Below are 26,724 nucleotides of genomic sequence, written 5' to 3' on the forward strand. Positions count from 1 at the left end.
CATAACAACCCGTTAAAACATGTAAAGGACAGAAAACTAGCCAAAATGACAAAATGGAAGAATTCTCCTCAAAAGAAATTCCAGGAAGAAATGACAGGTAGAGAATTGCTCAAAACAGATATAAACAATATATTTGAGCAAGAACTTAGAATAGTTGTAAGATTAATAGCAGGGTTTGAAAAAAGCATGGAAGACAACAGAGAATCTATTGCTACAGAGATCAAGGAACTAAGAAATAGTCAAAGAATTAAGGAATGCTGTAAATGAGAGGCAAAATAAACTAAATGCACTAACAGCAAGGATGAGGAAGCAGAGGGGAGAATAAGTGAAATAAAAGATAAAATTACAGAAAATGTGAAACTGAGAAAAAGAGAGATAAGAAAATACTAGACCATGAGGGTAAAATTAGAGAACAAAGTGATTCAATGAAATGTAATAATATCTGTATCATAGGAGTTCCAGAAGAAGAAGAAGAGAGAGAAAGGGCCAGAAGGTTTATTTGAACAAATTATAGTTGAGAACTTCCCTAATCTGGGGAAGGAGGCAGACATCAAAATCCAGGAGGCACAGAAAACTCCCTTTAGAATCAACAAGAATAAGTCTTCACCACATCATATCATAGCAAAACTAGCAAAGTACAAAGATGAAGAGAGAATTCTGAAAGCAGCCAGGGACAAATGGGCCTTAACCTATAACGGTAGACACATAAGGGTAGTAGCAGACCTATCCACTGAAACTTGTCAGGCCAGAAGGGAATGGCAGGAAATATTCAATGGGCTGTATAGGAAAAATATGCAGCCAAATATCCAGCAAGGCTGTCATTCAGAATAGAAGGAGAGATAAAGGCTTTCCCAGACAAACAAAAGTTGAAGGAGTTCATGACCACTATACCATCCCTGCAAGAGATCCTAAGGGGGATGCTGTGAATGAAATGCTGCAAAGAACACAAAGGACCTGAGACATCATCACAAGCATGACAGCTACAGGTAACATGATGACAGTAAATCTGTAGCTATATCTGTATTTACATTACTCTGAATGTAAATGGACTAAATGCCCCAACCAAAAGACACAGGGTATCCGAATGGATAAAAAACCAAGATCAATCGATATATGGCCTATAAGAGACTCATTTTAGACCTGAGGACACCTTCAGATTAAAAGTAAGGGGATGGAAAACCATCTATAATGCTACTGGAAGTCAGAAGAAAGCTGGAGTAGCCATACTTATATCAGACAAACTAGATTTTAAACTAAAGACTGTAACAAGAGATGAAAAGGGCATTATATCACACCTAAGGGGTCTATCCATCAAGAAGAGCTAACAATTGTAAATTTTTATGCCCCAAACTTGGAACACCCAAATACATAAATCAATTAATCACAAACATAAGCAATCTTACTGATAATAACATGGTAATTGTAGGCTACTTTAATACTCCACTTACAACAATGGACAGATCATCTAGGCAGAAAATCAATAAACAAACAATGGTCTTGAATGATACACTGGACCAGATGAACTTGACAGATATATTCAGAACTTTTCATCCAAAAGCAGCAGAATACACATTCTTCTCGAGTACACATGGAACATTCTCCAAGATGGACCACATACTGGGTCACAAAACAGCCCTCAATAAATATAAAAGAATCTATACCATGCATATTTTCAGATCACAATGCTACGAAACTTGAAATCAACCACAAGAAAAAATTTGGAAAGCCTCCAAATGCATGGAGGTTAAAGAACATCCCACTAAAGAATAAATGGGTCAACTAGGAAATTAGAGGAAATTAAAAAATATATGGAAGCAAATGAAAATGAAAATTCGACAGTTCAGGGGTGCCTGGGTGGCTTGGTCGGTTAAGCGTCCGACTTCGGCTCAGGTCATGATCTCATGGTCTGTGAGTTTGAGCCCTGCGTCGGGCTCTGTGCTGACAGCTCAGAGCCTGGAGCCTGTTTCAGATTCTGTGTCTCCCTCTCTCTCTGCCCCTCCCCTGTTCATGCTCTGTCTCTCTCTGTCTCAAAAATAAATAAACGTTAAAAAAAAAAAATTAAAAAAAAAAAAAAGAAAATGCGACAGTTCAAACCCTTTAGGATGCAGCAAAGGCAGTCCTAAGAGGAAAATACATTGCAATCCAGGCCTATCACAAGAAACAAGAAAAATCCCAAATACGCAACCTAACCTCACACCTAAAGGAACTAGAAGCAGGGCAGCAAAGGAACCCCAAAGCCAGCAGAAGAAGAGAAATAATAAAGATTAGAGCAGAAATAAACAATATAGAATCCAAAAAAACCCAAAAAACAAAAAACAGTAGAACAGATCAATGAATCTATGAACTGATTTTTTTTTTGAAATAAACAAAATTAATAACCCCCCCAGCCAGATGGCTCAAAAAGAAGAGAGAACCCAAATAGATAAAATCATGAATGAAAGAGGACAGATCACAACCAATACCCTCCCTAGAGATACAAACAATTATTAGAGAATACTATGAAAAATTGTATGTCAACAAACTGGACAACCTTGAAGAAATGGACAAATTCTTAGACACCCACACACTACCAAAATTCAAATGGGAAGAAACAGAAAATTGAACAGACCCATAACCAGCAAGAAATTGAACTGGTTATCAAAAATCTCCCAACAAATAAGAGTCCTGGGCCAGATGGCTTCCCAGGGGAATTCTACCAGACATTTAAAGCAATGTTCGAAAAAAGAGAAACAGAAGGAAAGCTTCTGGACTCATTCTATGAAGCCAGCATTACCTTGATTCCCACACCAGACACAGACCCTGCTATAAAGGAGAATTACAGGCCAATATCCCTGATGAACATCAATGTGAAAATTCTCAAGAAGATACAAGTAAATCGAATTCAACAGTGTATTAAAAGAATTATTCACCATGATCAAGTGGGATTCATTCCTGGGCTGCAGGGCTGGCTCAATATTTGCAAATCGATCAACATGATAAGGACCATATCCTGTCAATGGATGCAGAAAAAGCATTTGACAAAGGGGCACATGGGTAGTTCAGTCAGTTGAATGTACAATTTCAGTGCAGGTCATGATCTCAACGGTTTCTGAGTTTGAGCCCCACATTGGGCTTACTGCTGTCAGTTTGTCATTGCAGAGCCCGCTTCAGATCCTCTGTCACCCTCTCTCTACCCCTCCCCCGCTTGCGCTCTCCCCAAAATAAATAAATATTAAAAAGAAAAAGAGGAAAAATCATTTGACAAAATACAGCATCCGTTCTTAATAAAAACCCGCAAGTCAGGATATAAGGAACATACCTTAACATCATAAAAGCCATATATGAAAGGCCCCAGCTAATATCATCCTCAGTGAGGAAAAACTGAGAGCTTTCCCCTGCGATCAGGAACATAACAGGGAGGTCCACTCTCACCACTGTTGTTTAACAAAGTATTGGAAGTCTTAGCCTCAGCAATCAGACAACAAAATGAAATAAAAGGCACCCAAACTGGCAAAATAGAAATCAAACTTTAACTTTTTGCAAATGACATGATACTAGACATGGAAAACCCGTAAGACTCCACCAAAAAGCTGCTAGAACTGATATAGGAATTCAGCCAAGTCGCAGGATATAAAATCAACATACAGAAGTTAGCTGCATTTCTATTACCAATGATGAAGCAACAGAAAGAGAAATCGAGAAATCAAGCCCATTTACAACTGCACCAAGAACATAAAATACCTAGGAATAAACCTAACCAATTATGTAAAAGATCTGTATGCTGAAAACCATAGAAAACTTATAAAAGAAACTGAAGAAGACACAATTAAATTGAAAAACATTCCGTGTTCATGGATTGGAAGAACAAATGTCAATATGACCCAAAGCAATCTATTCATTCAATACAATCCCAATCAAAATAGCACCAGCATTCTTCACAGAGCTAGAACAAACAATCCTAAAATGTATATGGAACCACAAAAGACCCCAAATAGCCAAGGTAATGTTGAAAAAGAACACCAAGCTGGAGGCACCACAACCCCCAACATTAGCCTGTATTACAAACCTGTAATCATCAAGACAGTATGGTACTAACACAAAAGCAGACACATAGATCAATGGAATAGAAAACCCAGAACTGGGCCCACAAATATATGGCCAACTAATCTTTGACAAAGCAGGAAAGAATATCCAATGGAAAAAAGACATTCTTTCTAGTAAATGGTGGTGAGAGAACTGGACAGCAACATGCAGAAGAATGAAACTGTACTCTCTTACACCATACACAAAAATAAATTCAAAATGGATCAAAGACCTAAACGTGAGATAGGACACCATCAAACCCTAAAGTAGAAAACAGGCAACAACCTCTTTGATCTCAGCTGCAGCAACTTCTTAATCAACACGTCACCAAAGAGAAGAGAAATAAAAGCAAAAATGAACTACTGGGCCCTCATCAAAATAAAAAGCTTCTGCATAGCAAAGAAAACAATCAACAAAACTAAAAGGCAACCTAAGGAATGGGAGAAGATATTTGCAAATGACATCTGATAAAGGGTTAGTATCCAAAATCTATAAAGAACTTACCAAACTCAACACCCAAAAAACAAATAATCCAGTGAAGAAATGGGCAGAAGACATGAATAGACACTTTTCCAAAAAAGACATCCAGATGGCAGACAGACACAGGAAAAGATGCTCAACATTGCTCATTATCAGGGAAACACAAATCAAAACCACATTGAGATACCACCTCATACTGGTCCGAGTGGCTAAAATTAATAACTCAGGAAACAACAGATGTTGGCAAGGATGTGGAGATAGGGGAACCCTCTTGCACTGTTGGTGGTAATGCAAACTGGTACAGCTGCTCTGGAAAACAGTGTGGAGGATCCTCAAAAAATTAAAAATAGAATTACCCTATGAGCCAGCAACTGCACTACTAGGAATTTAATCAAAGGATACAAAAGTGCTGATTCAAACAGGCACATGTACCCCAACGTTTATAGCAGTGCTATCAACAATAGCAAAATTATGGAAAGAGCCCAAATGTCCATCAACTGATGAATGTATAAACAAGATGTGGTTTATATATACAATGGAATACTATTTGGCAATGAGAAAGAATGAAACCTTGCCATTTGCAACAATGTAGATGGAACTGGAAGGTATTATGCTAAGTGAAATTAGTCAGAGAAAGATCATGTTTTCAATCATATGTGGAATTTGAGAAACTTAACAGAAGACCATGGGGGAAGGAAGGGGAAAAAAGTTTCAAACAGAGAGGGAGGCAAACCATGAGAGACTCTTAAATACAGAGAACAAACTGAGGGTTGATGGCAGGGGCCGGGCGGGGTGGGGGTGGGGTGGGGGGTACAATGGGTAATGGGCATTGAGGAGGGTACTTGTTGGGAGAAGCAATGGGTGTTGTATGTAAGTGATGAATCTTGGGAATCTACTACCAAAGCCAAGAGCACACTGTATTCACTGTATGCCAGCTAACTTGACAATAAATTATATTTAAACTGACACATATTTAACTTGCTCTGTTAACTTGCCATGCATCCCATGTACTATTCATCCCAATAACAGCACGAAAACCAAGGCACAGAAAGGTTGAGTAATTTGCCCAAGATTCCACAGCTAGCAAATGGCAGAGGCAGGATATGAATACATATCTATTTGACTCCAGAGTCTACACTCTTTCCATAATACTATAAAGCATAAATAACTTGAAAGTTTTGTAAACCAAATACACCATCGAGCCATAGTAAAGCTGCAATATCTATAAGGGCCATCTTTTAAACCAGCACACAGTGAGGGAGGTGGGAAAGACTAATTTTATTACAGTTGAATGAAAATGCTTAATGGTATTGAAAAAATAGATGCTAATTAAGGAGAAATAAGCACCAAAATTCAAAAACTAAGAGCAAATACTATATAATGAATGTCAAGAATCAACAATGCCTTGAATTTTCTAGCTTAAAACTATGCTCTCAGATTAGGATCAATATTTCCATGAACCTAACAGTAAATAAACTATTTTAGATTAACAGGATATCCTACAAAGTAGAGGAATACATAGTGAGTTATATTCTCCAGCTGTCCTAGAGCTCTGTAAGCTGCATGTACTCTGCACAACTGTAGTTTTGTATAAACTGTTAGCATAGAGAATGACAGAGAAGTATGTATTTTTCCATTCTGCCATAATTTCCCAGTAAAAATTCCAAGCTAACATAGTCAATACTCATTACATCTGTATAGTTTTGACTCAAACACAGTATTAGAGAAGCAAGTGATCTTTAAACTCACAGTTCAATATACGTTTTGCCAAAAGCAGTTTTTGGAAGAGAATTTTTTCACAGTCCTGGACATCCCCACACTATTGTCATGAACATAATCCAACAAAATAAATAATAAGGAACATATCAGTTCAAATTCATTTTCTGAAAAAAGCAGTCTCAAAATTAAAGCAGAGAAAATGCTTATAAACATGCATCATTTCCCAATGCCATAGATTCAGAAACAGTGACACAGAAGATTAAAATTCTCTAGTCATTATAATGAATTATTATTTGTAAAAGTTTTTATTAAAAAAATAAGGTTTTTATTTAACTTCAAGTTAGTTACCATATAGCATAATATTCATTTCAGGTGTACAACACAGTAATTCAACACTTCTACACAAAACCAGGTGCTCATCAAAACAAGCACACTCCTTAATCCCCATCATGCACTTAAACTCATCCCCCACCCAACTCACTTCTGGAAACCATCGTTTGTTCTCTACAGTCAAGAGTACATTTCTTGGTTTGCCTATTTCCCTTTGCTTGTTTGTTCTGCTTCTTAAAGAACACATGTGAGTGAAATCATAATATTTGTATTTCCCTGATTAACTTTGCTTAGTTATAATACTCTTTAACTCCATCCATGTCCTTGCAAATGGCAAGATTTCATTCTTTTTTATGTCTGAGTAATATTCCATCGCATATATATACCACCTCTTAATTTCTTTTAATGTTTATTTATTTTTGAGAGAGAGAGACAGTGCAAGCAGGGGAGGGGCAGAGAGAGAAGGAGACACAGGATCTAAAGCAGGCTCCAGGCTCCAAGCTGTCAGCACAGGGCCCAATGTGGGGCTCAAACTCACAAACCATATATACCACCTCAGTCAATGGATACTTCCATAATTTGGCTATTGTAAATAATACTGCTATGAACATAAGAGTGCATGTATTCCTTGGAATTAGTATTTTTGTATCCTTTGGGTAAACAGTAGAGCAAGTGCTGGATCAGAAGGTAATTCTCTTTTTAACTTTTTGAGGAACCTCCATACTGTTTTCCACAGTGGCTGCACCAGTTTGCACTTCCACCAACAGCATAAGAGGGTTCCCCTTTTTTCACATTCTCACCAAAACCTGTTGTTTCTTGTGTCGTTGATTTTAGCCATTCTGACAGATGTGAGGTGATATCTCATTGTAGTTTTGATCTGGATTTCCCCAATAATGAGTGAGGTTGACGATTTTTCATGTGTCTGCTGGCCATCTGTATGTCTTCTGACCCTTTTATAAGTTCTTTATATATTTTGGATACTAACCCTTTATCAGATATGTCATTTGCAAATATCTTCTTTTATTCCACAGGCTGCCTTTTAGTTTTGTTGACTGTTTCCTTTGTTGTGCAGAAGCTCTTTGATGAAGTTCCAATAGTTTATTTTTGCTTTGGTTTCCCTTGCTTTAGGAGACTTATCTAGAAAGAAGTTGCTATGGCTGGTGTCAAAGAAATTACTGCCTGTTATTCTCTAGCTTTAATGGTTTCCTGTCTCACATTTAGACCTTTAATCCATTTGGAATTTACTATTGTGTATGGTGTAAGAAAGTGGTCCAATTTCATTCTTCTGCATATCGCTGTCCTGTTTTCTCAACACCATTTGTTGAAGAGACTTTTTCCCACTGGGTACTCTTTCCTGCTTTGTTGAAGATTAATTGACCATATAGTTGTGGGTTCATTTCTGGGTTCTCTATTCTGTTCTATTGATCTATGGTGTCTATTTTGTGCCAGTACCATCCTGTTTTGATTACTAAGCTTTGTAATATAACTTAAAGTCCAGAATTGTGATGCCTCCAGCTTTGCTTGGCTTTTTCAAGGTTGCTTTGGCTAGTCGGAGTGTTCTGTTGTTCCACACAAATTTTAATATTGTTTGATCTATCTTGTTCTGTGAAAAATGCTATTGGTATTTTGATAGGTATTGCATTAAATGTGCAAGTTGCTTTGAGTAGTATAGACATTTTCACATTATTTGTTCTTCCAATCCATGAGCATGAAATGTCTTTCCATTTCTTTGTGACACCTTTAATTTCTTTCACCAATGTTTTATAGTTTTCAGAGTATAAATCTTTTACCTCTTTGGCTAGGCTTATTCCTAGGTATCTTATTGTTTTGGGTGCAATTGTAAATGGGATTGATTCCTTAATTTCTCTCTCTCTGCTGCTTCATTATTGGTGTAAAGCATTACCCTGATATCAAAATCAGATAAAGACACCACTAAAAAAAGAGAACTACAGGCCAGTATTCCTTATGAACATAGATGCAAATGTTCTCAATAAAATGCTAGCAAATCAAATCCCAACAATACATTAAAAAATCATTCATTACAATCGAGTGAAATTAATTCCTGGGTTGCAAGCGTGGTTCAATAATTGCTAATCAATCATGACACACCAAATTAATACAAGAAATAAGAACCATATGATCATTAAATAGATGCATAAAAAGCATGTGGCAAAGTATAACAGCCATTCATGATGAAAACCCTCAACAAAGTAGGTTTAGAGGGAACATGCTGCAACGTAATAAAAATGTTCACTTTTACCACTGTTGTTTAACATAGTACTGGACGTTCTAGCCACAGCAATCAGACAACAAAAAGAAAGAAAGGCATCTAAATGGACAAGGAAGAAGTCAAACTTTGACTGTTTGCAGATGACATAGTACTATATATAGAAAACCTGAATTTTGCTAGAACTGATAAAAGAATTCAGTTAAAGTTGTAGGCTATAATGAATTATTATACAATGTGAAGTTTTAAAAACCATTCCAGTAAAACCTTCACTGGTTAGTACTCATTGGGAAGGTTGCTTTGAATTTGGGAATGAGCTTTGATAAGCATGGGTTCAAATGCCAACTTTACCATTTACTTTTTTGTGTAATCTTGTGGAAAAAGTACTTAGCCTCTCTGAACTTCAATTTTCTCAATTAATACATGGTGGGCTCATACCTTCCTCAAAATTAGACAAGATAGACAAAAGGTCTAGCACAATTTTCAGCACAATGAAAATATTAATAGGTAGTAGTTACAAGCATTATCATTATTAGAATTATCACTAATGGTGCTAATGGTTAGGTGGCTTAACAAAGTTATCTTAACATATAAGTTATCTTAACATATAAGCTAACAGGGTGGGTCTGGCATATAAATGTTTGCTGACACAAAGCATGAACTTGATGTGTGATAGATTTTCAGATCAATACATACATCCAGATTCACATTGCCAGCTCACCTGACTTACAACACAGTAGAAAGTTATCAAAATTCCTTAAATTTTGCCATGAAAACCACTGACATAATACTAAGACAAGAACAATTCCTTCAAAGCCTTTCCTAACTACTAGGCATGCCCAAACCAGTAAGCCTAATAAACTACTGAACAATACTTCGTTTCTGTAAGATGTATTAGTAGGAAATTGCTGTGTATTGGTAAAGTTCTTTACATTTTAATGTTAATTGTGTATTACTTGTGATAATAGCAAACGTGATAATAGCTTGGCTCCTCAGAATCCTCAAGGAATGATTTATTTTGAATAGCTAAAATTTCCAGATAATAATATTTTTATACTTTTCAGATATAATTTTTTTAATTTTAAAAATAATTTTTAAAAGAATAAAAAACCTTCTAAAACAAATATAATATACTCATAAGATTGTTTTCTCAAATGCAGAAATGCTTGGATCAAGAAACAGACTAATGACAAGAAAATCTCTACTTGTTTGATTTCTTGGATCTATACCAAAAGAAGTTTCTTCATCTTTTTTCCTACTCTCTTTTGTTTGTCTTCTAAATGAATTTTGCTTTTTTTGGAGCGGGGGGAGGGGTGGATACTGATTCAGGATCTTCCTTTATATGCTCTAAATATAGCTACAGATATCCAGGATTTGGGGACCCAGTGATTTGAGTGCTTGCTTACTTGAGAAAAGAGTTGATTAAAATAAGTTGGATTACAATAAAATACGTGTGATTATAATAAAATAAGTCTGACTGAATGGCCTTCTGGGCAGAGGGTAACCTTTCTACAAAATGAATTAGTAAACCAAGGATGTCAAGGATCTTTTTTAAAATGTCTTCTCAGTGACCTGAAAAGTATGATCTTCATTATTGTTGCTATCCTTTGTTACCATCTGATTACGCTGCTATCAGGTACATTATAAAGAATATCTTTGTGTATGCTTAGCATAACTGACAAATTTTGTGAGTCCAGACCCACTTTCAGAGTTAGTGTGTATAAAAACTATAGAAATATTTTGAAAAAAGTATCATTTAGCATGTCAGTTAATTCTTTTTTAGAGCTGACAGTTGAATGTATTCCAAAGCTTACAAATAGTTCTTTATAATGAAGATGATGGTGCTTCTATAAACATAAGACAAGTAACAAACATCCAAAAGACAGTCTCAGTGTTTAATTTTAAAAGAAAATTGGTTTACAAAGGATGCTAAAACATAGTGAAGTCAGACTCTGCTAACAACCAGCTAAATGAACCTAATCTCTAGTTTCTCAAAGTCTTCATTCCCTTATTCAAAAAATAAACGTCTGAGTGCTTCTTTGCTAGGCATTGTGCTAGACACCCAAGATAAGAGGATGAAGACATTGTTGTTCCCTTGAAGATTTCATAATTACTGGCATGTATGAATGAGGGAAGTGAATTAGGAAATACATATGTAGATCCTTCTGGTTTTAAAATTCTATATCTTGTGTTGGTATTGTATAGCACTCAGGTAAAGTTATTTCAATATTTTTAATAAATAATCAAACTCAGAAACATTACTGACACCTCCAATTGGCAGTTCTAAACAGAAAGAAGTTAAACTCCTACTTGTCCAATTTGCTATTTGTTATAGGAGGAAATGGTGGCTATATTTAATGTTGATGATTAGGTGAAGGAAATTCTTTGGATTCCCATTACCCAAGCTGTCTTTGCCTTTTATTTCCACAGATCATTGAGAGCTAGCTACAGAATAGCATAGTGAAAATGTTTTATGGGCTGAGAAATATTCTTGGCTGACTTTCAAAGCTGCAGTAGGAAACAAAAACCATAAAACTGACATCCTAGGAAATCAAAACCAACTCCAAGGAAAAGTTTAAAAACAAATGTGTAATCAATAACATAATGAAATGATTTTATAAAATTTTATTATCTGCTAGAGATAGGCAACAACAATGGAAAAAAGATGTTCAGCTGTAGAAAATATTGAAGCTAGGCTTCCCTAAAACATCAATTCTCTTTTCCCTTCAGAAGTCAAGCCCCTTTTCTAAATTATTTCTATTCAAAAGTCATATAGTGCCATGGACTGAAGGGGCATTTATGGTATCTTAAAACGGGTCAATAAACTATAGCTATAGGCTAAATCTGCCCAGCCAACTGTTTTCTTATTTGATCACATATTCTCTATGGCTGCTTTTGCACTACAGCAGCAGAGATGAATAGTTGCGATAGAGACTATGGGACTAAAAAGAAAAGAAAAGAATTACTAACTAGGCTGGTGCAGAAAAAGTGTGCCAACCTCTACCTTAAAGCAATCTTACTACCATGATGGTAATGACTAAACAGTTTATTTTTCAATACTAAAATTGTCACAAAAATAATACATACATTTCTTTTTCAACTCCTTCAATAAAATCATTAAAATGCCCCATCATTTGTCCCTTCATATGATTTCTAAACTATAGACCAGCCTCTTGTGTAGCCAATTTACATTTTTTTAAGTTTACTTATTTATTTTGAGAGAGGGAGGGAGGGAGAAAGAGAGGATGTGAGCAGGGGAAGGGCAGACAGAGAGTGAAAGAGACAATCCCAAGCAGGCTCTGTGCTGTCAGCACAGAGTCCGACATGGGGCTCAATCCCATGAACCATAAGATCATGACCTGAGCCGAAACCAAGAGTTGGATGCTCAACTGACTATGCCACCCAGGTGCCCCTCTAATTTACATTTCTAAATTTTTTCTAGTGTACATTTTTAAATGTCATGTAGTTCCAAATGGTAGGCATCTGACTTTGTCTCTTAAAACTACCTCCCACTCCCACGTAGTCAGTATTCATGCTTGGAAGAGACTTAAAAAAAGGTCTAATGAAGGCTAGTCAAACACATACTACTCTGAACACAAGCATTACCTATGATAATTTTCATAGTGCTTGTAAAACACAAGCAAACTTTCACTTTAAAGACAACTACAATAAGAGACCTATGTATCCTACAACAACAAAAAATAAGACCCAATTTCTAATAAAATGCTGCAACAGACCATTTAAGTAGAGTCATACCTTTAATCTATGGTGTAGTATTCAGCCACAGTGCATGAACAAAACACAAAACAAAAAGTAATTTATAAAACTATACGTGTTTCATTTTGTATTTCTTCTTTTATGCTCTTTTCCCTAGCATTGCTGTTTAATATTAAGAGTTTAAAAATGTCAAAACTAAGTTATATCTGAGGCAATTAAGTATAAATTAGGAAAATCTGCATACCAGGAAATAGGCACTTAATTTAGCAACTTGAAACACAGATTTACAAAACAGTGGTTAAAAGTATTTAGGGGCGCCTGGGTGGCTTAGTCGGTTGGGTGTCCGACCTCAGCTCAGGTCATGATTTTGTGGTTTATGAGTTGAGCCCCATGTCGGGCTCTGGGCTGACAGCTCAGAGCATGGAGCCTGCTTCAGATCCTGTGTCTCCCTTTCTCTCTATGCCCCTTCCCTGCTCATGCTCTGTCTCTCAAAAATGAATAAATGTTAATAAAATTAAATTTATAATTCATAATAAATCTTCAATAAAATTAAAAAATAAAGTAATAAGCAGTTATTGTTAGTTTCTCAAACACAAAGAAATATTCTTTAAATATTTAGATACATGAGAATCTTTATTCTCATGTGTATATGATATGATACAAACACACTTTTTGTCTCAAATCCTGACAGTATAAGAGGCAGCAGCAGTGTAGTTCAAAGAGCACTGAATCAGAAGACATGAGTTCTAGTCTTGTTTAGACCGCAAAGGAGTTATGTGCCTCTTCTCTTAACATCTAAGGGCTTCTGTTCTTCTGAAGAATAAAAGTTGCACTAGATGACTTCTAAGAACTTTTTCAGCTACAAAATTTTATGATTTTATGAAAATTTTAAAACTACCATAAATATCACATTGGGAAAATGCATAACCCTCATTGAGAATGTCATTTAGAGAAATGAAGTGCGCAAAAATTTCCTCTACAGTGCTTAGTGTCATGTATTCACTGAATTCACCTGAAATCTGGATATGCTGTAAAGGAGGCTCTTCAATTTTCTGACCGTTATTTTAAAATTTAGAATGCTGCTAAGCCTGGAACCTTCACTTTCAATGAAAGCTGGCTCAGAACTTCTTACTTTTTTCCCAAACCACTCCAAGTACCAATTCTGGACTATTAATTGCAATAACAGGTATACAAGAAAGTAGTTATTAATATCACAGATTCTCCAATACCTCACAGAAGATATTATTCCATCAGTCAGCTTTTAACTTGCACTTCATCTTTTTCATTTTTCTATGTATTTAATAAACTTTTTTATATTCTATTCATAAAACAATATCCAGAACATTTTTTATTTAACAGCACCACTTTTATAAACCAGAACAGATCATCTTTCTCCCAAATAACAATACTATCTTTTTTCTATCTCTAAGATACAAACTTTTCTCATATTTAAAATGTCTGAGGTCAGAATGTCTCTTGGAGTTGTTGACTTCTCAGCACCATATCACAGTTTAAAGCTACATTTTCCTTGAGTACCTATGATAATGATTTGTCTTACAACTGAAGGCGTCTTAGATTGACAAAATGCCATAGTGTCCGCCATCCACAGAACACATTTTCTAATTTCCCATGTGTTTCAGTGTCACCCACCAGAATGTAATTTCTATTGGGACAGGATCCATTTCTATGTCTATAACTATATTTCTATCTATATGGAAATAATAATAATAGGTATTATTATTATATCTATGAAGAAATTATAAGAAACACTAAAGTTTTTTAAGCACTTACTAAAATGCTAGGCCCTATGTCAAGCCCTTTACGTGTATTTCATTCTAACAACTTAAAATTTGTTACTACTACCATCTCCATTTTACAAATGAAGAAACAAAGGCATAGAGAGGTTAAGGAAATTGTCCTAGGCCCTGTTCACTGTTTTATCCCCAACATAAAGCCTGCTGCAGAATGAGCATTCAATCAATATTTACAGAACAAGTGAATGAAGGAATGCCTCCAAAGGAATCTAACAATAGCTCAGTTAGACAAACAGGGTCATTACTAAAGTAAGTCACAGAGAAAATGCACAATAAATACAAGTTTGAAAGGTTAGTTAACTACTTACACCTGGAATCCTGGAATCTATGGTATGGTAGTCGAGTCGAAAAGTGGCTCAGAGTATATCTGCTCTGCCCAGGCAATCAATGTCATCTAATGAGGAAGATTCAGGATCCCCTAACTAGATGGAATGTCTCAGACAGAGGAATTTCTTCTAGGCATCTCCCAGTTAGTCAGTGGCCATTGCTTCCATCAGAGGAGACTGGGCTAAGAGAATATAGTATATGGGGACTCACTTCTGAGGACCAGACTGCTGCCTCAGATAAGGCTGACTGATGATTTACTGCCCAGCTTGTTCTCTCCTCTCCACTACAACCTTGAAAAGGGTAAATTTTAAGCTAGCTGGGAGGTGAGGCAGAGTAGTGGGGCCAATTGCCAAATGTAAAGTATCCTACCTTGCATTAATGCAGGGGCATTTCTGTGAGTTTTTTCTTTACCTATAAAACACTTAGAACAGTTTCTAGTACATAATATGCACTAAATGAATATTAGCTAATATCATTATTGGCCCTTCCCTACCTCAGTGCTTTACTGCCAGACATAATACCTATTTTCCAAAGTACTCTGCTACCTTAACAGCATTTTCAATTTTCCCAAATCTTATACAGATCACTAAAACACTTTGTAAAAGGAATCTTATAACATTTCCTCCAACTCACAGTATGAATTCAGAACAGCCATAATTTATTTTTTTTTTTTTTATTTTTTAAATTTTTTTTTTTTTTCAACGTTTATTTATTTTTGGGACAGAGAGAGACAGAGCATGAACGGGGGAGGGGCAGAGAGAGAGAGGGAGACACAGAATGGGAAACAGGCTCCAGGCTCCGAGCCATCAGCCCAGAGCCTGACGCGGGGCTCGAACTCACGGACCGTGAGATCGTGACCTGGCTGAAGTCGGACGTTTAACCGACTGCGCCACCCAGGCGCCCCCAGAACAGCCATAATTTAAATGGGCATACAGAAAAAGACATCAGGCTTACTTATTTTTCAAGTCTCAAAGAAACTTAAATGGGACAGGGAAGAGGAGAAACTAGTGGTTGTCATTAGATACCTACATAAGCATGAAAAGTCTCTCATTCTACAAGCACAAATATTTCCAAAGCTAAGCAAACAATATACCTATGCTCTGTTTACAATGTGCTTGCTGGCGGCAAACCTCAGTTTCATAGCTAACTTGAGTAACTTCAAATAGTCAAAATAATTGATTTACCAAACAGGATAAAAAGGACTAGCATATATCATCAATTCTCTGCTCAATTTGTTAAACATCTTAAGTTTAGAAATTAAAATCTTGATAAGAAGAAGTTTTTCATGCACTATCATTTTTGAACTAGTCATATGGGTTTGATCTGAATGTTATCACAGGAAACATAAAACTGTTGAACAAATGAAAGCAATAACTATTCTATATCACAATATTATGTAGAAATGCCTCCTAGTTTATGGAATTTTTAATTTTCCTATGTTTTCTATTTTTCTAACAATGCATAAAATTGGTTTAGTACCTTCGGAATTTTATACCGTTATCTATCAATAGCTGTTTATTTTAAAGTTCTAGAAACTGTACAATTCAAATAGCTGAAGAACAAAAACATACATGTGTAGGCTTTGTATGTTTTAGTTTTTAGGTGCCAGCATTCTACTTAGATAAAACAATCACTTTCTAGGTAATGCTAGCCCATCACAAAATTTAGAAACAAAGAAAAGAAAACAGGGTAGCATTCTCTTTGAGATTCTTATGGCTATAAAACACAATCTATAGAAGACTTAGTGCACTAAAGGTACAACCAAAAATCTCTACAGTGGACCATTAGCATTATGTTTACTTATCAGCCTCATTGCTGCTTTCTAAAATGTCAACAAATGTGACCAAAAATTTTTCTTTTTTTTTAAAAATTTTTTTTCAATGTTTTTAATTTATTTTTGGGACAGAGAGACACAGAGCATGAACAGGGGAGGGGCAGAGAGAGAGGGAGACACAGAATTGGAAACAGGCTCCAGGCTCCGAGCTGTCAGCACAGAGCCCGACGCGGGGCTCGAACTCACAGACGCGAGATCGTGACCTGGCTGAAGTCGGCCACTTAACCGACTGCGCCACCCAGGCGCCCCCAAAAATTTTATTTATTTATTTGTTTTTTCTATACAAAGGAAACAGCATTGAATTTATTTGAATTTAGCTTGAACAAGCCACTGAGGGAGGGAGGTATAAATATACAACATGATGAAGACTAGTAGGGGAAATTATATCTGGAGGCTGTAAATCATTAGCATCTCTTAATATATTTGCACCCAATTCCTACTGGGCCAAACTTTCTGCAAAAACAGGATTTTTCTATCAAATGCCTTGTCTGGTTTCTCACACCACTATATTTCAAAAGCATTTTATGAGAACTCTGCTACATATTCTACCTCCCATCTGGTTCATATTTAAACAATGTATCCTACCCTATTCCTTTTTTAGGCTCCAAAAAGGTCTGTGATGTCACAAATATGTGGCAGGTCATGCTACTTCAGCAAACTTCTCAGGCTTCTTTTCCTTCTCTTGTAGTTAAAGGTGAACTTGAGCTATTTGTAACCTTTTGTCGTATCTCATCTCAGAAGTTATAAAAGAATTCAAGTACTTCAACTCATAAAATAAAAAGACCGGTTGATATTGCAGGATATTGAATGGGTAGAGTGAAGAGTAGGACAGACTACCTCTTAAAATAGTCTCCTAATGACAGTTTATACTCATCTCATGAGGCAGCTCTCCTCAGGAAGGAAGAGAGCACCAATGCCTCTTATAGACTTTAATATTGGGGACCTACAAGGTGCCTTCTACCATCACTGTAATTATCATCAGCAGAACTTTTCTAATAAATATATACATCAGGAAGCTATGCACAAAGCACACACATTAACATTCTCTACATGAAGTACTTACAGCACATAATCCTTAAAAGGACCTATAAACATTTGTAGAGGAAAAAAATCATACTTGCAAATAGTGCACGTGCGTGCATGCACCTATACATATACACACATACACGTACATACATCTGTATACATATACACACGTTATTTGAAATGATATAAATAATCTTTATTGCTTAAGATTCAGGAATAAAACTATTAATGCTAATTTTTATTCTCTTGTAACTATATTTTAGGAAACATGATCTAATCTAGAGAGTATTAAAATCTTTTATTATAATTGGTTTTACTGTATTGTATAATTATTTTTAATGGAGTGTTGCTTATAGTTTTTATCATACATTTATAACAACCAAAATTCTGATAGGCAGTGCTAGGGGGGGTCTCTGTAAATAGGGGTATCTGTAAATAATAAACTATGAAAATTAACTCAAATGCCCCAAATGGATATGAATGCTTAAAAAAAAAAAGGTATATGGGGGCACCTGGCTGGTCAGTTGGTTAAGCGCCAGACTTCAGCTCAGGTCATGATCTTGTGGTCCATGGGTTCAAGCCCCATGTCCAGCTCTGGGCTGACAGCTTGGAGCTTGGAGCCTGCTTTGGATTCTGTGTCTCCCTCACTCTCTGCCCCTCACCCGCTCATTGTCTCTCTCTCTCAAAATAAATAAACATTAAAAAACACTTTTAAAAAACGTATATGAAAGTATTATAAAATGAGAACATAAAATAGTTGGATATAAGAAAAAACTTACATGAATTAAAAATTATTTTATGGAGGCCAAATACTTTGATGAATAAAATTTGTATAAGAAATACTATATCCTCCACAATGTAATCACTGATATTTAATTGCAGTCCTATTAAATATTTCTTACCTGCCCCTTTCAACTGCTAAGGCATCAAGTTCATCAAAGAAAATAATGGAAGGAGCCACTGCTCTCGCTTTTCGGAAGATCTGGTGAAAAAAGTACCACATTAACTAAAGATTAGCAAACTTCAGAAACTCTGCAGTTGGGTTTTAGTTTGAAAACTGTTAGGAACTAAATCTATTATGTGCAAGTCAACCAGCCCAATCATGACCTTCAGCGGGTAACTTTACTTCTCTAAACTTCAATTTCCACATCTATAAAGTGGAGATAATCGTAAATGCTTGCCTCAGAAAATTATTTGAAGAATTGAATTAAAAAAAAAAAAAAGAATGCAAAGCATTTAGCACAGTGCCTGGAACATAGTAAGAGCTCAGTAAATGACAGCTATTATTAACTATCATAAACACATGTTTAAAAGAAAAGCCATAAACATGTAAAATCAGTTATAGCTTAGCATATAAAATACCCATAAACCCAAAAGCCACATTCCTTGCTCATTTCTCTGAAGACAGTATGGGAAAGTAATGATTGATATAAAGCCAGGACAAGAAAAATGATCAAAACTTGGAAGAGCCAGAGCTGCGAGAGGGGGGATGGGCTAAATGGGTAAGGGGCATTAAGGAATCTACTCCCTGAAATCAATTGTTTCACTATATGCTAACTAATGTAGATGTAAATTTTAAAAATTAAAAAATTAAACAATTAAAAAAAAAAAAAACTTGAAAGAGCATAGACTGATTAGATCAGAAGTCAATCAGACTATCAATGTTAGAGACTGGCCAGACAGCCATGGGGGGGGGGGGGCGGGGGGGCGGGGAACATATGGAAATGGCCTAGAAAAAATCAGCACAGGCAGAAAGAAATCCAAAGGTGTGTTTCCTGTAACCTAGACCCCCCATTTTCTGGTCACAAGGATCATGATCATAAGAATTCAAAACCGTTATCGTAACATTATTAATAAACATTTCCTTTTTTCCTACAACTGCCATTGTCTACATTTTAAATAATAAAAATAGGACAAAAGTAACTTAAAATTTTTTTCTCAGATGAAAAATGAAGTATTCTAATTTCTAATACTCTTGGGTTGGCACCCAGGTATTCACAAATGGAGACCATCCATTCCATTCCTGGAGACCATCCATTCCATTGCTGTTTGTGTGTTCTTGTCCTTGCTTAGCTTCTGAAAGAATACAGGCAGGCTGTCTGTGTGAGGCAGACTAACCTCTGCTTAGCAAACCAAAACCTGTGGTCAAATTACTGTAGTTACCCAAATCCAAGTGCCCTGATTTTGCATGAATTTACCAGTTGTGTAGCTTCCGCGATATGAATGAGTAGCCTATCAATCAGGAGCTGGCTTGAGGCACCTGGGTGGCTCAGTTGTTTAAGATGACTCTTGATTTTGGCTCAGGTCATGATCTCACAGTTCGTGACATCAAGCCCCATGTCAGGCTCTGCACTAACAGTGTGGAGCCTACTTGGGATTCTCTCTGCTCCTCCCCTACTCTCTCTCAAGAAAAATAAATTAAAACAATCAAGCACTAACTGTAAATCTTAGAAGAGGGGGAATGCACTGTCTAAATCACTAGGCAAAGGTAAAACAATTAAAATGAGAGTAAAGTGAAATTTTTTTATACTAAGCTCATTTCATTTAAAGGACTACATAATTTAAAGGATTTAAATCTCATTCTGAGATCAAGCATTCCTTATAAGTACAGATGTACATTTTTTTTTTCGTTTTTAGTGAAATTCTGGCAGTTGTTACAATCTTTATTTGGTAAAACTAACGGCTGGTAATATGATGATGTTTAAAGACAAAAACAAAGTATTGTAGATTATCAAAACTGTAATTTTTAAAACATTTTTATTTATTTTTTACAGAGAGAGAGAGAGATAGAGCACAAGTGGGGGAGGGGCAGAGAGAGAGGGAGACACAGAACCTGAAGCAGGCTCCAGGCTCTGAGTTGTCAGCACACAGCCCGAAGCGTGGCTTGAACTCATGAACCATGAGATCATAACCTGAGCCGAAGTTGGACACTTAACCACTGAGCCACTCAGGTGCCCCTCAAAATTGTATTTTTAAATAATAAAATAATATTTGCCTGAAGAAAAAATACACCACTAGAATTTTGATTTGGAAATTTCAGAATCAGTAACCCAAAACAAAATGAAACCATACACAAAGACATAATTATCTTACCTCTCTAACAGCCCTTTCAGATTCACCAACATATTTATTCATTAATTCAGGCCCCTGCATGAAAAGAGAACAACTGTTCAGTGTCCTTATAAAAATGCAACAATATATATGTCTTTCAATGAAAGAGAAAATGAATACGTAAAAGAGGAAAAAGGGAAAAAATAAAAATATGCTCTTAAACTGGTTCCTTTAGCATATTTATTTACATTGGGTGTTATTTATGCCTCAAATATTAAAGCCATTCTGTCCCAGAAACTAGACATCAGTACAAAGGAAAAGCTGTGGCTAAATATAATAGTTTAACCTCTTCTTCATCTGTCTTTCATTCATTCATCAATGAATACTTTTTTTACTCTGTATCAGGCACAGTGCTAGGCACTGAAGATAGAACAGTCTAATTTTGGAGACCAACAAAGAGATACCACCCAAGTATTCCCAGGTCTAACCAGAGACTGGTTCCGAGTAGGACTACATGTCATTTTAGAACCCAGTCCACTAGATCAATGGCACTCTGTGACAAGAAACAAAACCTCAGGGCTACTCTTCTTATGACTCCATGATAATTCCTAAGAATTGAATGGAAGTCATGTAATCCATGATATTATCTTACAGTCCCTGTGTGTTTCCTATACAAATGCCACTCTCAAGCTCTCTGCTCTCACTTGACTTGGCCATCTAGACACTGAAAATGCAGGGCCAAACATGCTCTTACCAGTTGATTCAAATGAGCACATTGAGAGAAAGTTTCCATAGCTGAGAAGGACATTTGGCATTATAGAACAAACTTCACACTAGTATCTGAAGGGAACAGTTGTGGTTCTCAGGACAACAGGGTTTTGTTTTTTTGTTTTTAATACCCCATGACTTCTTGTGATGTGAGGACTATGTACCATGAGAAAGTAGATAGTATGCAATAAAAAAAGAAGGCCCACTGTTTTTCATACAATATATGATATTTTACATATTTAAGAAAGAAAAAATGTTAACATTCAAAAATGTTAAATGTCATTGGGGAGTCAGTGGGGTGAGGGACATGATTGTTCTGAAAGAAAAGCAGCAGAGGTAATACAGGGGAATTTTATTTAGAATGACTGATTAAATAAATAATTAAGGATGATAGTAGCCAGGCTTCTCACTATTAGAGGAGTTATAAACATATAAATAAAGAAAATAAGAATAAATTCTGCTATATTTAACTGACATTGGAATTATCAGTATAATTTCAAGATTTTCAATATACTTAGCTAAATAAATATAGATAAAAATGTGTGTGGTGTGTGGGGGGTGTGGGGTGTGTGTGTGTGTGTGTGTGTATTCCTGAGCTCTGTTCTGTGAGATAACCTGAGAACAGCCATACCCCAAAAGCAATAAGCACAGCTGGCACCCAGAGCCCGGCTTTTAAATTTTAAAAACTTGGTTTCCAAATTCTCCACCAAAAGGCATCAGGGCGTCTTAAAGAAATGGCAGATTCCAAGTCTGGGAAAGGCAAAGTACAAAATGAGTCTGGAAATCTTACTGCAAGAAAGTGCTCAGAGAGACGTAAAACTGCCAAAAGCACACAAATACCAGGCTAAAAGAGCCTACTGGCCAAAGTGATACAATGGAGGCATCAACACAAATGTTGGTAAATGAATGCTGATCCACTGAATAGCACGGAAATTCATGAGCCGATGAAGATATAAATTAATATAAATAAATGAAATATTTGTTAAGGAACAAGATATATAGTCTCAATGTAACTATCCACAAAGTAACATGAACTTCATGGGGATAACAGTAATTTTACAGTGGAGAAGCTTGGCAGACACCATCATAATCAAAGTTAACGTTAGTAGTAACGGGACAATTTGAAATCAAGTATCATTTGATAGGATGCAATGAGAAGAACATAGCATTATTTCTATGAAAAATCTGAATCGAAACATGAGTAAATATCAGAAAAATCCAAACTGAGAGATATTTTACATAATAACTGACCTGTAATGTTCAAAAATGTCAATGTCATGAAAGTAAAGGAAGGACTGAGAAACTGTTTTCAATTGAAGAAGACATAAGAGACATGACAAATAAATAGAACACATGATTATGGACCAGATCATTCTGTCATAAAAGACAGTTCAGGGACAAGTGATAAACTTATATGGTAATAATAATGTTCTTTTTTAATTTGATGGTTTGCACTATGGCTATGTGACCAGAATGTATTTTTTGGTAGAAATACACATTAAAGCATTCAGGGTAATGGAGCATACAGCAGCAAATTAATCTCAAATGCTTTAAAGAAAAACAAAATTACTTGTGACTACTCCTGCAAACTTTCTATAAAGTTTAGAGAGTTCAAAAAAAAAAAAAAAAGAAGAAAAAAACCCCAACTTGATCCACAGACAGAAATATTGAAGTTTAAAAAGATTCAATATTCTTAGGCCCAGAAATAATAGAAATGATAAAATTAGCAGACCAGGTATTATAAATATAATAACTGCAGCAGAGAAAAATCAGTAAACTTGAAGACAGAGCAACTATTCAAACTGAAGCACAGAAACAAAAAAGACTGAATAAAAATGACTAAGGGAATCTGTATAACCATATAAAAAGATTTAAAATAAGTCTAATTGGAGATCAAGAAAAAAGCTTAAGGAGACAGACAAAAATATACACAAATTTGATAAAATCAATGAAACCACAGATCTAAAAGGTTCAACAAATCTCAAATATAATGGGGAAAAAAATTATACCAAGTACATCAAGATCAAGTTATTGGAAACCAGCAATAAAGATAAAATCTTAAAGAGAAGTCAGAGAATATAAAGACACATTACAAATAAACAAAAGAATCACTACTGGTTTCTCATTCAAAACAATATAAGCCAGGTGATATCAGAGCAAAAGTACTGCAAGAAAAAACAGTTGTGAAGCTAGAATAGCATAGCCTTAAAAACTGCAGGCAATGGGTGGCTTGGTCGGTTAAGCGTCCGACTTCGGCTCAGGTCATGATCTCACGGTCCGTGAGTTCGAGCCCCGCGTCGGGCTCTGTGCTGACAGCTCAGAACCTGGAGCCTGTTTCAGATTCTGTGTCTCCCACTCTCTCTGCCCCTCCCCTGTTCATGCTCTGTCTCTCCCTGTCTCAAAAATAAATAAAAACGTTAAAAAATTTTAAAAAAAAAAATAAAAAAATAAAAAAATAAAAAACTGCAGGCAAATAAAGGACTGTATCAGATAAACAAAAGCTGAAGGAAATTATCATCAGTAAATCTCCACTACAAGAAATGTCAAAGGAAGTTCTTAAACCAGAGGGGAATGTGTATCAAATACAAAGAAATGAAGAATGTTGGAAATGTGGCTATGTGGCTAAATATAACATCCTCCTTTTCTCATTAATTTCTTGAAAAGACAATTGACCATCGTGGGGCACCTGGGTGGCTCAGTGAGTTAAATGTCTGACTCTTGATTTTGGCTCAGGTAACCATCTCAAAGTTCATGAGATCGAGCCCCACCTCAGGCTCTGTGCTGGCAGCATGGAGCCTGCTTGGGATTCTCTCTCCCTCTGACCCTCCCCTGGTTGTGCTGTCTCTCAAAATAAATAAATAAACATCTAAAAATAAAAGATAATTGACCATCTAAAGCAAAAGTAATAATATATTGTGGGGTTTATACACATGCAGAGATAAACTATAGAACAAATATAACACAAAGGAAAGTAAATTTTAAGAATCTTACTATATATATAAAGTAGCATAGTATAATTCCAAGGTAGACTATAAATTAAGTCTATATATAGACTATAAGACTATAAACCTAGAGCAAGTATTTTTCTTAAAGTAAAACAAAGAAGTTTAGCTATTAAGAAAATAGGGGAGATAAGAGAGGATAACAGAATACATTTGACTAATCCAAAAGAAGACAGAAGGGACAATTGAACAAAAAATTATGGGTGTAAATATGCCTGATGAAAAAGGAGACAATCTTTAATACTGTTTTTGTATACTTATCTCCACAATGGGTGCTTCAAAAATACTGAAATATGGTAACAAACGAGTACATTAAAACATATGGGGATCAGGGTGGAATAGTCAAGGATAAGAATAAGAAAAGAATAGGAAGAGTATCTCAATGTTCAGGTGACCAAAACCAGCTGCCCCAAAGATACTGCCATTAGGTTCAGTTGAGTTATTTGATAGCATCAACACTGAAATCCTTAAGTAATGAGAGAGACAGTCCTATCTTTCTACCTGATTTTTTTTATTAATCGAGGATTATGCATGAGTAAATTTTATATAACATTAACAAGTTAATTGGTTCCCTAAAAAACAAAACAAAAAAACCTCTCCTCTACTTATGTCTATTTTCCTCTTTAAAAATAATCTTTTCAAAATTATTTCAGAGTAATAGATCTAAAAAAATTAGTGTTTGAGGCTAATTAGGGGCAGATGTATTAAAAGCATAAGTATGACATATTATAAAATATCATCTAACATATAAGGTATTTTTACTTCTATATCGCAGACTGAAATCCACCATAAACCAGGGAACACGTAAACCATCTGTAAGCAAACACATTATTAAGAAAACTTGCTTGGGACAGTGCTTTTGATGACTAAATTTTATAATTGGTATACCGATTGTTTATACATTGGTACTTAAACTGTCTCCAAGCAATCACGTTTACACAATGAAGTTGTTTCTAAGCTTATTTCCCCCAAAATAGAACATGATTCACTATTCTAATCTTAACATTGATGACTTAATTATCTTAATTTCTTAAATAATGCAGTCCCAAATAGATTTAACTTCAATGAAGATGATGAAATGTCGGTTATGCTGAAGCAGAATGTTTCCACATTTTGAAGGACTTTTAAGAAACAGCAACAACTTAATACCAAATCATTTTATAAGCTTGTTTTTATACCCAGGTTAGACTATGTGATAGGAACACAAAATTTACACTTAAAGCCAGCAGGGAGGTAAATAAACTTGAAGGCATTTCTCAAGTATTGTGGAATTAAGAAAGACAACATATAAAGAGCCAGACAATAAATATTTTAGGCTCTGTGGGCTACCTACAGCCTTTGTCACATTTTTCTTTTTCTTTTAACCTCTCATTAAAAATATAAAATTTAGGGGCGCCTGGGTGGCGCAGTCGGTTAAGCGTCCGACTTCAGCCAGGTCACGATCTCGCGGTCCGTGAGTTTGAGCCCCGCGTCAGGCTCTGGGCTGATGGCTCGGAGCCTGGAGCCTGTTTCCGATTCTGTGTCTCCCTCTCTCTCTGCCCCTTCCCCGTTCATGCTCTGTCTCTCTCTGTCCCAAAAAAAAAAAAAAAAAAAAAAAAACGTTGAAAAAAAAAATAAAAAAAAAAAATATATAAAATTTATACTTAACTAAAGGGCTAGATTAAAACAAGCTGCTAGAGGGAGGGAGCCAAAACATAGAGAGTCCTAAAAACTGAGAACAAACTGAGGGTTTACGGGGGGTGGGAGGGAGGGGTGGATGGGTGATGGGTATTGAGGAAGGCACCTGTTGGGATGAGCACTGGGTGTTGTATGGAAACCAATTTGACAATAAATTTCATAATAAAAAATAAAAATAAAAAAAATAAAAATAAAACAAGTTGCAGGTTGGATTTGCCCAAAGGCTGTGTAATTTGCTGACCTCTTATCTAGATTAATCTCACACAATTTGAAATAGTTCATTTCTGTCAACAAGATTCAAAGTCATCAAAAATATCAATGACATGATTAGTGAGTAAAAAACTTAAGACTCCAAAATTTTAGGAAAACTGATCAAAACATTAAGGGAAGGGCACCTGGGTGGCTCAGTTGGTTGAGCGACTGACTTTGGCTCAGGTCATGATTTTGTGGTCTGTGGGTTTGGGCCCCACGTTGGGCTCTGCGCTGACAGCTCAGAGCCCCGGGCCTACTTTGGATTCTGTGTCTCCCTCTCTCTCTCTCTCTCTCTGTCCCTCACCCACTTGCACTCTGTATCTCTCTCTCTCTCTCTCAAAAATGAATAAACATTAAAAAAAAAATTTCAAAAAAAATTAAGGAAAAAAATTGATACTTAAAAGAAGGCAATTTCAAAATACCTAGTAACGTTTAAGA

General features: G+C 35.8%; 1 protein-coding gene across 4 annotated transcripts in view; it reads right to left on the bottom strand.

Moving 5' to 3' along the window:
* AFG2A (AFG2 AAA ATPase homolog A) overlaps positions 1-26,724 on the bottom strand; it is a 364,625-nt gene that overhangs the window by 250,983 nt on the left and 86,918 nt on the right. For all 4 annotated transcript variants that reach the window (XM_058721440.1, XM_058721439.1, XM_058721442.1 and 1 more), the window contains exons 12-13: positions 20,630-20,683; positions 18,439-18,518 (exon numbers count right to left, since the gene is read on the bottom strand). In XM_058721440.1, the coding sequence (XP_058577423.1) occupies positions 18,439-18,518; positions 20,630-20,683 (134 nt within the window). The remainder of the gene's footprint in view (positions 1-18,438; positions 18,519-20,629; positions 20,684-26,724) is intronic.

This window comes from Neofelis nebulosa, chromosome 3, assembly GCF_028018385.1.
Source record: "Neofelis nebulosa isolate mNeoNeb1 chromosome 3, mNeoNeb1.pri, whole genome shotgun sequence".
NCBI lineage: Eukaryota > Metazoa > Chordata > Mammalia > Carnivora > Felidae > Neofelis > Neofelis nebulosa.